Source organism: Orcinus orca, chromosome 1 (assembly GCF_937001465.1).
Source record: "Orcinus orca chromosome 1, mOrcOrc1.1, whole genome shotgun sequence".
NCBI lineage: Eukaryota > Metazoa > Chordata > Mammalia > Artiodactyla > Delphinidae > Orcinus > Orcinus orca.
The window spans coordinates 58902601-58917888 of NC_064559.1; the positions used below are offsets into that span (position 1 = coordinate 58902601).

General features: G+C 37.6%; 1 protein-coding gene and 1 long non-coding RNA gene across 7 annotated transcripts in view; both read left to right on the forward strand.

The window, feature by feature from the left end:
- The window catches only part of LOC125965642 (uncharacterized), a 73455-nt gene that overhangs the window by 45110 nt on the left and 13057 nt on the right, over positions 1–15288 (forward strand). The gene's annotated exons all lie outside the window — the stretch shown is intronic.
- The window catches only part of VAMP4 (vesicle associated membrane protein 4), a 30451-nt gene that overhangs the window by 2106 nt on the left and 13057 nt on the right, over positions 1–15288 (forward strand). For 5 of the 6 annotated variants that reach the window (XR_007479764.1, XM_049716161.1, XM_049716164.1 and 2 more), the window contains 3 exons: positions 995–1114; positions 7002–7048; positions 10582–10632. Coding sequence is in view for 5 of the 6 variants with exons in the window: in XM_049716161.1 (XP_049572118.1) it covers positions 1049–1114; positions 7002–7048; positions 10582–10632 (164 nt within the window). In the remaining variant the exon portion in view is untranslated. Of the gene's footprint in view, positions 1–994; positions 1115–7001; positions 7053–10581; positions 10633–15288 lie in introns of those variants that run through there. The other variant, XM_049716173.1, reaches the window with a different exon arrangement.

Sequence of the window (15288 nt, forward strand, 5' to 3'; positions counted from 1 at the left end):
TAAATATTAAAATGGATCATGCACAGCCATTAATAATTTAGGCCTATGTTTCTGATATTTCAATCAGTAGAGTGACTAACACTATTAGTTACTTATCTTTTACCAAGCCTTAGTTTTCTCTTAGTTTCTTTGTGCTTACTTTGAAGGAGTGTTGTAGTGAGTAAAAGAAAATGTGTGTAAATCGTTGAGCATAGTGCCTGACACATAGTAAAACATTCAGTACACCTTAGCTATTCTTATTATTCATCCATCTTCTAGTCCAAGATGCTGAAAACTCGTATTTGCTTGTCAGCTTTTTCTCAAGAAAATTTTGAATATGTTGCGTATTCAAGCATTTTCCTGAAAAATCATAATGCAAATTAGTATATAAAAGACTGTGAGACTTTCTGTAGCAAACCAATTAAACAAAAAACCTGGCTTTGTTTAACTCAGTACTTTCCAAACTTACCCCTTTTCTTGGAGCACCTAGTGTTTGCATTAGAACAGGACGTTGTAATTGACAGAATGTTTTTGCATGTGTGTATTAATCTCATTTGACCATCCCAACTCCATGCAGAAGCCTAGAAATCACTATTTTACAGATGAGGACACAGAATCATTGTTTAAGCAACTCCCTAAAAGTGAGAGAATTAGAAGTGTTCTGCCGTCTTCTGACTCCAAGTTAAAATCTTTAAGCATTTGATGTCTCACTTGCAAGGGGACAACCTCCTAATTTTCCCCGTCTCCTGTACAAGCTGCTCTTTGATTTTATAAAAATATTTTCGCTAATTTCCCCCACGTGTTCTCTAAAAGTTACCTCCATTTTCTCTTTTTAACTGTTGTGTATTGAGGCCTAGCTTGGAGGCCAGGGTCACTGGAGTGGAGCAGGTGAGAGGGAGCAGCTGCAGTCAGAGAAGTGGAGGGGCCCCACCATATAGGGCCTTGTACGCTGTTTTCAGTACTTTAGCTTATACCCCAAAGTCTCAAATCTGATGAAATTTATTTTCTCCTTAAGGTGGTGAAGACTTATTCTGCCGAGAAGTAGAAGAGTACTTCTTCACTAAAAAAGATGCCTCCCAAGTTTAAGCGCCACCTAAATGATGATGATGTCACTGGTTCTGTGAAAAGTGAAAGGGTAAGTTCAGAATCTTAATCTTTAAAAAAGAAAGATTCAAAATATCTTTTCTTTCCTTTGTAAATAATTTGTTTTAGAATAATCTAATATTTATGGCTATATTCGAATCCTATTTGTTTTCTTCATAGTAAACATCAAAAAATATATGTTACTTAGATTGGGACTCAACCAAATTCTATTTCCATTATTGACCAAATTATGTTCCCAGCTTCTTTCTAGTCTTTCAAAGGGAATTTTGTACAAATACACAATATCTTATTTAGTACTCTGGAGCCAAATATGGTTGGAGTTCTTCAGAAATTTTCAGATTTTACAAAGCTAGTTAGTGCACATTATACAAGAGCCTTTTGGGGGTCTAGAGCAGCACCTCCAAACATATTAATATTTCTCAGTGGAATGTCTGATTATTCTAATTAAGTATATAAATTAGCTGACATCAATTCAGGTAAGATTTTCCTCCAAATGAGTTTTCACTCCAAAGCTTATAAAATCTCTTGGTTTTCAGAACTTTTTAGATTTTGGAATTGCAGATAAAGGATTCTTGTCCTGCAGTTGCCACAGAGTCCAGAGTAGCTTTTATATAATGTTCAATTTTTAGTTTATTTCAGAACATTCTGTGCAGGATTGTATAAATGTAGAAATTATGCAGCATTTTGGAAGATAGCATTGATATGAGTATTGTAGATAGGCTACTTTTAGAATAAGTAATCAATAAGTATTTATTGAGGGAAGGAATTAGAGCTATTCTTTTTCATCCAGCAACCTAAAGCCCTCCCTCACTTCCTATCTTCTTGCCATTCCTTTATTTTCTGATTCATGCAACGAATGTTTATTGACTACCTACTACGTGCTAGGCATTGTGCTAAAAACTAGAGGGCATGGTCTCTGCCCTTAAACAGCAGATAGTCTGTTTGACTTCATTTTACATGCTCCTTTTTTGCACAACCTTAGAACCTCTGTCTAACATCTTATGATTTAGGAGTATCTTGAAATACAGTACAGGAATCATTTGTCATCCCTTTATTCTAACTCTTTATTCAGTGTCTGTTTTTGTTTTGCTTGAAGGGGGATACAATCCACCAACAGACTAACTGCTAGTAAACTTTTTAGAATTAGCTTCATTTACTCAAAAATATAAAATATACAGTTTCAATCAGTTCTACTTCTAAGACCATAACTATGGCACTTTCTTTTTACATTGTTGGTTGAATACTACTGCAATTTATTGTAAAAATAGGATATTAGATAGCAGAATTGAAAAAAAATTGGCTGTTTAAATAGAGTCCTCCTTTTGAATGTTTATCAGATCATGAAATTTGATAACTGATTGGTTCTAAGAATTTATAAATTACTTTTATAAAACTTTTAAAAATTTTGTTCCTCTTTCCTGTAACACTTTTCTGATAACAGCTTTATTGAGATATAATTAACATGCCATACAATTCACTCATTAAAAGTGTACAATTCAGTGGATTTTAGTAACTAGTATTTAGTACCAAATTGTGCAACCATCACCACCATCAATTTTAGGACACTTTCATCATTCCAGGAAGAAACTCTGTACTTTTTAGCAATCATCCCCCGTCCTCCTCATCCCTTCAGCCCTAGGCAACCACAAATCTATAGATTTGTCTATTCTGGACATTTTATATAAACGGAAGCATACACTATGTTGTCTTTTGTAAATGGCTTCTTAGCATAATGTTTTCAAAGTTCATCCATGTTGTAGTATGTATCAGTACTTCATTCTTTTTTATTGCTGAATAATATTCCACTATATGAATATACTACACTTTCTTTATTCATTCATCAGTTGATAGACATTTAGGATTATTTACACTTTTTGGCTACTATGAATACCACTGCTATGAATGTTCACATACAAGTTTTTATTTTCATTTCATTTCATTACATATGTTTTCATTTCTCTTGGGTAAATACCTAGTAGTAGAATTACTGGGTATTATAGTAACTCTATGTTCAACCTTTTGAAGAATTGCCAAACTGTTTTCCAGAGTGGCTGCACAATTTTTATATTCCCGTCCAGCTGTGTATGAGAGTTCTAATTTCTCCACATTTCTCCTCACCACCAATTTCTCCTCACCAACACTTGTTATTATCTGCCTAGTGGGTGTGAAATGACATCTCATTGTATCTCATTACCCTTTTTTGATAATGTATCCCTAGCTCTTGTGTTTTTTTGTTCAGTGAATAAGTGTAAAGACATTCGTTTTCATTGTGTTTCTCATTGGGCAACTATAATAAACACACTTTAGTATCATCATCCTCTAAGGCAAATAAACTGTATTGTAAATGTAATGATTGTTACTTATTAGCTAGAAATATTTGTTGAAGGAAGTAATGTATCTTCCTGAATATTATTGACTTTGAACATGTTTTCATGTGGTCATTGGCCATTTCTTTTTCTGTTAGGAATTGTCTATTTCTCTTCTTTGATGATTTTTCTATAATGTGTCTTTTTCTTACTAATTTGTCAGTGATCTTTATATAAGAGAGATACCAGACCCTTTAGTCTGAAAGTATGTTGCAGATTTCTTTCCCAGCCTGTTACTTGCCATTTAACCTTGTGTATGATATTGTATGTTCTTTATGTTTTAAATTTTTATGTAATCAAATTCATGAATTTTTTTTCTTTAGAAATTCTGGGGTTGTTTGTGACTTAGGAATAATTTACTCATCTTAATAGTTAAATACTTATTTTATATATTTTCAGGCTTTGTAATTTCATAAATAAATGGATTTAAGGTCACATTTTCCTTTAGGTACTGCTGTGACCATACTCTACAGATTTTGTCTTGTAATGTCCCCAGTGTCATTGATTTCTAAGTAGTTTGTTAGGTTTGCATTTACCTTTTAACATTTTAACAGAAGAGTGTTTTAAAATTTCCTTTTATTTGTTTTAATTTCCATTGCATTATGTCCAGAGAATGTGGCCTGTGTAATTTCTAGTTTGGGCTATTTATTAAAATTCTTTTATTGCTTATTCATTTCTTGGATATTTGAAAATAACATTTGCTGAGTACACAGTTCTGGATTATTTATTTTTTTGTCTTCCTGGTTTCTCCATCTTTGAAGGATATGTTAAAGCTTTCCTATGATTTTTTTTTTTCTATGATTTTTGAATGTATCCATTTCTTCTTATAATTTGAGCAGCTTTTGCTTTATGTATTTTGAAACTATATTGTTACACATAAACATTCGTTGCTATTAAATCTTGGTGGATTGTGCATTTTGTCATTGTAAAATCTTATTTGATTGTTTAATGCTTGTCCTAAAATAATCTCTTTATATTACTTTTGCTAACTCTAACATTCTTTTTGTTAGAATTTGATAATATATCTCTTTCATCTCTCTTTTTTCTTTCATCCTTTATTTGACATTTATTTTAGGTAAATTTCTTATAAACAGATATTGGCTGCAATTTTTTTGAACTCTAATCATGTATAGTTTTTACTTTGAGTAGGAGCATTCAAACCATTCACATCTATTAAGGTAACTGATATATTTGGACTTTTTCTGCACTTGCTAGTCCCTCTGCTGGCAGTGAATGCTCTTCACCCTGATCTTTGGTTGGCTCTTTGTTATTGTTTGGATCTCAGCCTAAATTTCACCTTTTAAGAATGATTTTCCTTGACAGCCTAATCTTATTTAGTCACCCTGTCACTTTTTATCCCATCACTGTTTTAATTCTCTGCATAACATTCATCACCATCAGGTGTTTTTCTGTAAGAGTTCAGACCTTGTCTGTCTTGTCCAAAGCTGATGCTTGGTACTTAGAACAGTGCCTAGTACATAGAAGATGCTCAGACATAGTTGTTAAATGAATATTGAACACATTCTCTTTTCATTTTCTTACTCTTTGTGTATTATTTGTTATAATATATAGAGATAATGATATTCATTGTATTTCTTATGTTTTCCCTATTTTCCCTAACTTCTTTAGCTAGATGGATTATTTTTCCTCACTTTTTCCCTGCCCCCAGGACCACTAGGCAGTTAAAAATTTCCTCCCTTTCTTTCTCTTTCCCGCTCTATTTTTAATTAACTTTATATGTTAACAATAATGTTTAAATTTGTGTTCTCTCTCAACATGCCAAAAACTATGCCCCTCCACACTACTTTTTCATTCTAGGCCTCTTCCCACTTCTCCACTCCTCTCCCCACCAAGATGAGCATGTTACTTTGCTTTTAACTTCCTCATTTTACTCTCCACTTCCTGCTTTTGGGTTTTGTGAGAAAAGTTTTAGATTCTTGTAGAATTTTTCTTTATATTATGCATTTTTCTCTTTCAAGTTATAGTTCACAATCATCTTCCATTTAGATTTTTTTTTTTTCTTTTTTGCGGTATGCGGGCCTCTCACTGTTGTGGCCTCTCCCGTTGCGGAGCACAGGCTCCAGACGCGCAGGCTCAGCGGCCATGGCTCATGGGCCCAGCCACTCTGTGGCATGTGGGATCTTCCTGGACCGGGGCACGAACCCGTGTCCCCTGCATCAGCAGGCGGACTCTCAACCACTGCGCCACCAGGGAAGCCCTTCCATCTAGATTTGACCACACATTTTATTAGATGTACTGAGTATGTCAATCTCCATCTTAAGATCTTTGTTCTGATTTAATTTTCTTTTTAGCTGGTGTAATTCCTTAAGTAGTTACTTCAGAAAAGGTACATGGGTGTTGTATTTGCTTCCTGTTGCTGCTTTAACAAATTACCACAAACTTAAAACAACACATATTTATTATCTTACAGTTCTGGTGACCAGAAGTCCAAAATGGATCTTGCTGGGATAAAATCAAGGCACTGGCAGGGCCATGTTCCTTCTGGAGACTATAGGGAAGAAGCTCTTTCCTTGCCTTTCCCAACTTTTAGAGGTTGCCTGACCTCCTTGCTCATGCCCCTTCCTATATCTTTAAATCCAACAGGGTGACATCTTCCAACCTCTGTCCCTCCCTCCCCCCCCCCTCACACACACACACACACACACACACACACACACACACACACACTTCTGCCTCTCTCTTTTTTAAGTACTTTTGTGATGACTTTGGGCCCACTATATTGATCTTCCAACCTCAAGATCCTTGATTTAATAACTTCTGCAAAGTTCATTTTACCATTCAAGGAAACATATTCACAGGTTTCGGGGATTAGGATGTCGACATCTATGGGGAGCCATTATTCGGCCTACAAGTTGTATACTGTTTGAGTTCTTGCATGCTGAAAAGGTCTGGGTTTTGCTCTTCTTCAGCCTCCTTTTGGAACTTTATCTCTTCCCCTTTTGGGTAGAAGGTGAGACATTCCTCATTTTAATAAAAACAGTTGTATCTTATAAGGTAAAAGTATAAAGTTGTTTTTGTTTGGAAGTTCAAATATGTGTAGAGGGCTTTTCATAGGCCGAGTAGCTGTTAGGTGGACTGTGCCAGTTAATAAACCCTTGTCTCTCAGCTCCAAACCTACCTTCTATACTCTTCTCTCTGATGCTAGAGTTGGACTCTGCAGCTACATTTCTCCTTTGCCCCCAGCTTCTTCTTAGGTTCTGCTGATAGAGAGAGACTGGAAAGCAGGGGGAGGAGGAAGGACTTGCCCCTCCCTGATTGCCTGCATCCCTTACTCCCATGCCAGCTTCAGTGACCTCTCTACCTTGTGGTCAGTCAAAGGATTCCAGGCTTATAAGCATTTTCTTAGAAAGTCTGCAGTGTGGTTCCATATCTTTTAGCTTCCAGTGAAGCACCTGTAATTACTCTTTCCTGTGTCTGGAAGCTTGGAGTTAAGAAATTTCACCAGGATAGAACTTGTTTCATTACTCTGCCCCTGACAGTTTGTAAGCCCCTTGGAATCTAAAAACTCAAGTCTTTTTCTTTTTTTGACAGAGAAATCTTTTGGAAGATGATTCAGATGAAGAAGAGGACTTTTTTCTGTAAGTTTTTTGTTTTTATTTTTACAGCTTTATTGAGGTGTAACTGGCATACAATAAAATACATATAAAGTGTACAATAAGAGTTTTGGCATATCCACTGTACACCTGTGAAATCATCATGAAATTCAAATAGTGAACATAGCCATCACCTCAAAAGTTTCCTCAAACCTCTTGGTAATCTGTCACTCTCCCAGTCCCAGGCAGCCACTGATCTGCTCTCTATCACTGTGGTTTGTATTGCCTAGATTTTTTTTTGGAAGTGGAGTCATACAGTATGCCTTTTTTACTGGCTTCGTTCACTTTGCATAATTATTTTGAGATTCACCCATGTTGTCGCATGCATCAATAGTTTGTTTCTTTTTATTTCTGAGTAGTGGTCCATTGTATGAACATACTGCAATTCATTCACACATTCACTTATTGATGGATATTTGGGGTGTTTCTAGTTTTTAGCTGTTACAAATAAAGCTGCCATATACACTCATGTACAGGTTTTGTGTGGACTTATGCTTTCATTTCTCTTGGGTAAATAGGAGTGGAATGGCTGGTGTATGTTTACAGCTGTTTCCCAAAGTTGTGTACCATTTTATATTCCTACCAGTACTGTATGGGGGTTCTAGTTGCTCCAGATCCTCATCAGCACTGCATGTGGTCAGTCTTTTAATTTTAGCCACTCTTGTGGGTGTATAGTGGTATCCCATACAGTTTTAATTTGCATTTCCATAATTACAAATTATGCTGAACATCTTTTGTGTGTATTTGCCATCCTTATATCTTCTTTTTATTTATTTACTTTTGGCTATGTTGGGTCTTCATTGCTGTGTGCGGGCATTCTCTAGTTGCGGCGAGCGGAGGCTACTCTTTGTTGTTTCAGTGGCTTCTCTTGTTGTGGAGCATGGGGACTAGGCGCGCAGCATCCAGTAGTTGTGGCACATGGGCTCAGTAGTTATGGCTCGTGGGCTCTAGAGCACAGGCTTAGTAGTTGTGGCTCAAGGGCCTAGTTGCTCCGTGGCATGTGGGATCTTCCCGGGCCAGGGCTCGAACCCATGTCCCCTGCGTTGGCAGGCGGATTCTTAACCACTGTGCCACCAGGGAAGCCCCTTATATCTTCTTTGATGATGTACATGTTAAAAATCTTTTGCCCATTTCTAAGTTTGTCTTATTAAGTTGTGAGTTTTTTACATATTCAAGATACAAGTTCTTTGTCAGATATATGTTTTACAGATATTTACTCCCAGTCTGTAATTGAATCTTTTCATTTTCATAACTGTGTCTTTTGAAGAGCAGAGTTTTGATTTTGATGAAATTAGTTTATTAAATTTTTCCTTTCATTGTTTTTATTTAAGAAATCTTTGCCAAACCTAAAGGTTCTAAGATTTTCTTCTTTGTTTTCTTCCAAAAGTTTTATTGTTTTGACTTTGACATTTAGGTCTATAATCTATTATAAGTTAATTTTTTTATATATGGTTGAGTTAAGGGTGAAGGATCATTTTGGGGGGGCCAGGGAGCATATGGATATCCAACTGTTCCACCACCATTTGATGGAAAGATTATCTTTTCCCTGTTGGATTGTCTTGATGCTCTGTCAGAATTAATTAACCTGGTCAGTGCTTTGCAGTTTTGATTAGAAAGGGCCTTGGTTTTATTTGCAAAGTCAGGAAGGATGACATATTGTTGCAGGAGTTTTCTCTGGAGGCTCATACCTCCAGAAGGGTATGCCTGGGAGGAAACATTTACCTCCCACTTTGCTATAATGTTGTGGAGTTTTTTATAGAGGCTTTTTTTCCCCAAATAAAAAACATTGTATAAAACATTTTATAAAAAGTAATTGACAGCCATGAAGCAATTGGCAAAAAGAGACTGCAGGATGGAAATCAAATCCAATAACAGGAAATAGTATCATTTTTGGCAGGAAAGTCAGATGAAGTGGGAAGATAATTTCCTACAGGTAACAAGGTTTCCAGAGTCAAAAAGCTAATTGCTCATAGTGCCAATTACAGTGAGAAGCCTTAGAACTAGAGCAACAGCTACCTGTCAACAAAGGACTCAGTATTGAAAAGGTCAGATGCTTTGGCTAAACAAGTGATCACCCGAATGTAAGTGAGAAACAAAAACTTTTCAGGCTAACTGTACACTGGAGGTTCACTCCCAAATAATGCTGTACATCTTCCAAAGGGCCTGACGACAAAACCGGCACACTATCACACCCTGTGGTTCTGTCTATGTATTGAAAGGGAGACAGAGCTAATAAAATTTCTGAAATAATTTTTAAAAAATTAATCAACACGGGCTTCCCTGGTGGCACAGTGGTTGAGAGTCCGCCTGCCGACGCAGGGGACGCGGGTTCGTGCCCTGGTCCGGGAAAATCCCACATGCCGCAGAGCGGCTGGGCCTGTGAGCCATGGCCGCTGAGCCTGTGTGTTAGGAGCCTGTGCTCCGCAACGGGAGAGGCCACAACAGTGAGAGGCCCACATACCGCAAAAAAAAAAAAAAAAAAAAATTAATTAACACCTGTTGATTATTATGAACAATAATCCTGTTCATAGCAGGATTATTCATAATTGCCAAAAGGTAGAAGTAACCCAAGTGTCCGTCAGTGGAAAGATAGATAAACAAAATATGGTATGTACATACAATGGCATAGTACTCAGTATTAAAAAGGAAGGAAATTCTGACACATGCTACAACATGGATGAACCTTGAAGACATTAATTATGCTAAGTGAAAGAAGCTGGTCACAAAAGGATACATTTTACATGATTCTTCTTATCTGAGGCCTAGAGTAATCAAATTCATAGAGACACAAAGTAGAACGGAGGTTGCCAAGGGCTGGGAGGAGGGGGAAATGGGAAATTAGTGTTTAATTGGTACAGAACCTATTCTTTTTTGAGTTTTATGGTTTATACCTTATTTTCTATCATCAGAAGATGGAAAATTACTTAAAACATCAAAAAATTTTAATTTTCAGATTATTAAAATGGATTGGTTTAAATGATACAACACTCGACTATAATGGAGAGATAATTTGAGAAATGTTAATATTTACATAGACTCTTAAATTTCCCTTTAGTTATGTTGCTAAGTTTTAAGATGAGTAATCAAAAAACATACTTGAAAAATTTTAGTGTTTTGAATGGATTTTTCTCTACATCCATCCCCCAAATCAGCATTTCATTAGAGCCTAAATTCAAGGTAGTTGGACTTCTAGTGTTCTATAATTGATCATAAAGTTATTCATAGTCACTGGCACTTTAGTTTTATGGTATTTCAGAGTTTAATGATTAAAACTACCTGTGTATAACTAACAATTTATTAAAAGTGATAACATTCAGAAGAATTAAGTTGTGATGGCCTGCACTAAGTACCAGTGAAGTACAGACATGATTAAATATCATTAGGTTCCATCAGTACCAGTAATATGTGGTTCCTTATGATAAATGATCCATGTTTAGAATTCAGCAAGTGTGTGTGTTTTCTGTTTTGGGGTTTGTTTTAATGCTCTCATTAATATGTACTTGGTGTTTTGTTTTCAGAAGGGGACCATCTGGACCAAGATTTGGACCTAGAAATGAAAAAATTAAGCAGTAAGTTTTAATGATTTTAAAAATCATTTGTTTAAATGATTATCATATTTCTACAAGGACCAGGGGTTGGCAAACTACAGCATATGAGCCAAATCTGGCTGCCACCTGTTTTTGTAAAGTTTTATTGAAACACAGCCATTCCTATAGATATATTGGCTGCTTTCAAACTACAGTGACAGATTTGAGTAGTTGTGACAGAGACCTTATGGCCCACAAAATCTAAACTCTCTATTATCTGTCTGGCCCTTTACAGAAAAATTTGCTGAGCCTTGATGTAGACTAATATTACTACTAGGTTGTAAAAACCCAGTCATTCTTTTCATTTTCACAAATTTACCTCTTAATTATAGCTAAGGAGATGCAATTCCTGGTTGTTGGTTTTCTTAATTTAATTATTATATATCAAATTCATTTATTTAGCATAATCTCAAGGTCTATTTTGGTTTTAAATCTATAGCTTGATTCCCATTTTCAGCATGATAATAAAAGTAATATAATAGATTTAGTTTTCTGAAGTACAGTATCTTGTTTATATACTTCCAGAATTTGTTCATATCTATTACTTATCCTAATCCATTTATTGATCTAAGTTTTATGGCTCATTAATTTTCAGTTTAGAGCTTTTCTGTATATATTGTTGATGGTAGCTGGTGGATAATGCTGTAGTGAATGTATCTAACATTAGAATCATATGAGTCCTGGCAAGAAGGGAGAAGGAATGAATGGAGCAGTGAAATAGGCCCGGAAACTTACCGAGCTATAAAAGATAAACTGGAAGATAAACTGAATGGCCCAGGTTCAGGATCTAAGGAGGGGTAGTTGCTACCCTAAGTCTGGATATAGATGGCACATAGTGGGAAGGGTACTGTAATGGGATATCAAGTTATTGATGAGGGACTTTCCTGGTGGTCCAGTGGTTAAGACTCCACGCTTCCACTGCAGGAAGCATGGGTTCGATCCCTCTTGGGGGAACTAAGATCCCTCATGCTGCGTGATGTGACAAAAATAAATAAATAAATAATAAACCACAGTTTAAAAAAGAAAAAAGTTATTCATTAGATACTTGGGCTTTAGTCAGGTAGTGGTTGTTGTGAAGAAATAGGTCCACATTTATCCTGATCCTAGCTAATGGATTCTGTAATACAGAAGCAAGGTACCAACAAATTGATTTGACTACTAAATGGGATGTTTTCATTTTCTATTGCTGTATAACAAGTTAACCTAGCAGCCTAAAACAGCAAACATTCATCATCTCACGTTTTCCATGGGTCAGGCGTTCAGTCACTGCTTAGGTGGGCCCTCTGCAGGGTCTCACAAGGCTGAAATTGAGGTGTCGCCAGGGCTTTGATCTCATCTGAAGCTCCTGAGTAAGCTCAGGTAGTTGTTGACAGGATGCACTTCCCTGCACCTGTACAACCCACAGTGCTTGCTTCTTCAAGGCCAGCAGAAGAGAGTCTCTGCTGCTTCAAGTGTCTGATTCAGCCAGTAAAGATACAATGAGCCACTGAGATTCAGACAGTTTATTACTCACATAGATTGTCAAAGGAAGAGTAGCCAAAGGTGCCAGCTCCCTGGGTTCTTGTCCTAAACACCAAAAATGATGATACCAAAATAGAGGGGTCCAGGTGGCTACAGTATGAAAAGTGAGATGCCCTATTACAAAGGAGCCAATTCTCGCCTGCAGCTAAGTGGTTTTATAGTCTGCAGGTATATCCTGCCGAAAGCCTTATATGTCATCAGAACCTGGGAGGTGATAAGAAACTGTCTCATGACAGTCTCCTAGGGGAGATGGGGAGGTGAGTGGGAGATGGCCTCAGAAGCCACTCATCCTCATCTTTGGAAGGATCACAAGGCATTCAAGGTTGCGAGGATGCCATGGCAGAACGGTTGCCCTTCTCTGAGCCAGAGTGACTTCTCTATCCACCCACATATACACCTCAGCTGCCACAGGAGAAGAGGACTCCACTGATGACACACCTGTTTTTTTCCCTGCCAATGTGCTTCATTTCCTGTCTGACATCCTCTGCAGAGTGAGCCTGGTACTGAGTGTGGCCCAGTGAGTCTTTTGAGTATGACTTTCCAGCTGTACAGAAAGTCAGCTGACTTTCCAGCTGTACAGTTTTGTACAGCTGTACAAAACCAGTGCCAGTTGTACAGAGTGGGCATTGCAGGATATGTCTATGTTAGTAAGTGCCAAGCACACATGCACGTGAATGTGTATATGTGCATATTAAATTACCATAATAACGTTGGTGATCACAGAATTTTAGAACAGTAAGGCACTACTGAGGAAGTGTAATGGCTCTTACTCTAGAGCTGAAGGCTTATCATACGTACTCAGAAAATGGTCAGTCATCAAAACACACAAATTAACCTTTGGCACAACCCCATGAGTGTTTATCTAACCAGGGCATGACTCAGGCCTGTGCCCAAAGTGGCCCCAAATGGTGGAGCACAACCTGCTACGCTACTTGCCCAAGGACAGATTCCTGGCATTTGTTTAGTAACTAAAATTGGGAGCACTGGTGAGTTTCTTTAAGGTGTGTTGTCACCGCTTAATGTGTAACGTTTCCATACAGGGTGGTTTTTTTTTTTTTCTCGGTACGCGTGCCTCTCTGCCGCAGCCTCTCCCGTTGCATAGCAGAGGCTCCGCATGCGCAGGCCCAGCGGCCATGGCTCACTGGCCCAGCCGCTCCGCGGCACGCGGGATCCCTCTGGACCGGGGCACGAACCCGCGTTCCCTGCATCGGCAGGCAGACTCCCAACCACTGCACCACCAGGGAAGCCCCAGGGTGTTTTTCTGATGTGTGGATCAGCAACATTGTTGCTTTGTCTGCATTTGATTGACATGTTGATAGCAGATTAATCCCACAAAAATGCCCAGTGTCACTTTCTTTTTTTAATTGAAGTATAAGTTGATTTACAATGTTTAATTTCAGGTGTACAGCACAGTGATTCAGTTGTACATATATATATTCTTTTTCAGATTTTTTTCCATTATAGGTTGTTACAAGATATTGAATATAGTTCCCTGTGCTGATACAGTAGGTCCTTTTAATGGGTTATTTAGTTTTCCGATGTCACTTTTCAGGGAAGATTTTTGGGAAAGATTTTAAATAGTCACATGCCTATATAAAAAATTTATGATTCTCTTTGGAATGTTTCCTTTGCTTTTAAATTAAATAGTAGCATTATAAATGCCACTCCAATGAATTGTAGACATTCTCTGCCAGAAGTAGGAAATCTCCTATCTATAGCCTTGGTCCAACAAGTTTAACTTTATTCCCCCAAGGAATGTTCTATGATGAACAGGTACACATATATACGTATATATGTACATATATACTATATGTGTATATATATAATTGCAAAAATACAGCATATATACTACATATAGTATATATGTATGTGTGTGTGTGTATATATATGTGCAAAAATACAGCATATATTTAAAACTTTTTGTCAACAGTACCTTAAGAGGCCACAAGATGGGGGTGTTAACTGTGAAAATAAATATTTTCTTTATAAAATAACAGACGAGTGTGTGTTGCAGAGCATGAGCTTTTTTTTTCCTTAATGGAAGAACACTGACATTAAACACATGCTAAGTGTTAGGAACCGTGCTAAGTGTTTAAAACACACTTGTCACATCTAATTCTCATAAGGGAAAGATTATCATCTTCATTTCAAAGGTGAGAAAATATGAGGCTCAAAGAGGCTTGCAGAATGACTTGCAAAGCCACATACATAGTAAGTGATAACGCTGAATTGCAAACCCAGATCTGTCTGTGTCCAGAGCCTGGCCTCTCTACACTACACCACGCGGCTTCCCTGTAGTGGTGATAATTAGAATAGAGACATCTCAGGAACACAAGTGCTGTCAGACTCTAAGCAGTATTTAAAACAATGTTAAGGGCTTCCCTGGTGGCGCAGTGGTTGAGAATCTGCCTAATAATGCAGGAGACACGGGTTCGAGCGCAGTGGTTGAGAATCTGCCTAATAATGCAGGGGACACGAGTTGGTCTGGGAGGATCCCACATGCCACGGAGCAACTAGGCCCGTGAGCCACAACTACTGAGCCTGCACGTCTGGAGCCTGTGCTCCGCAACAAGAGAGGCCGCGATAGTGAGAGACCTGTGCACCGCGGTGAAGAGTGGCCCCCCGCTTGCCACAACTAGAGAAAGCACTCGCACAGAAACAAAGACCCAACACAGCAAAAATAAATAAATAAATTACTAAAACAATGTTAAAATGTCTTTTCTCTACATGTCTTGATATTTTCCTGGGTATGTTCTCTCTTGTGTCCTTTCTTCTACTATATGACTCTAACAGGAAATGATATAAATCTCCACCCCCTCCTTCAAAATCTTGCTTTTTCTTTGAGTCCTTAATTTTCTATTTCAGTTAATGACCATCATCTACATCTACTCAGTTGCTCAAATTATAAATCTAGAAGTTCTCTACCCTTTTCTTGCCCCAGCTCCATCACCCATATCCAGGTAATCATTGGTTCCTGAAATATCCCCTCCTGTTATTCCTTTAGCCTAGAACTTTCCCACCATCCATCACCTTTTTTACTCTGCCCAGTTCACTCTTAACCTCTCAAAACTCAGCAGCAGGATCTTGATGCCATCTCTGGTCCAGGCTGGATTCATC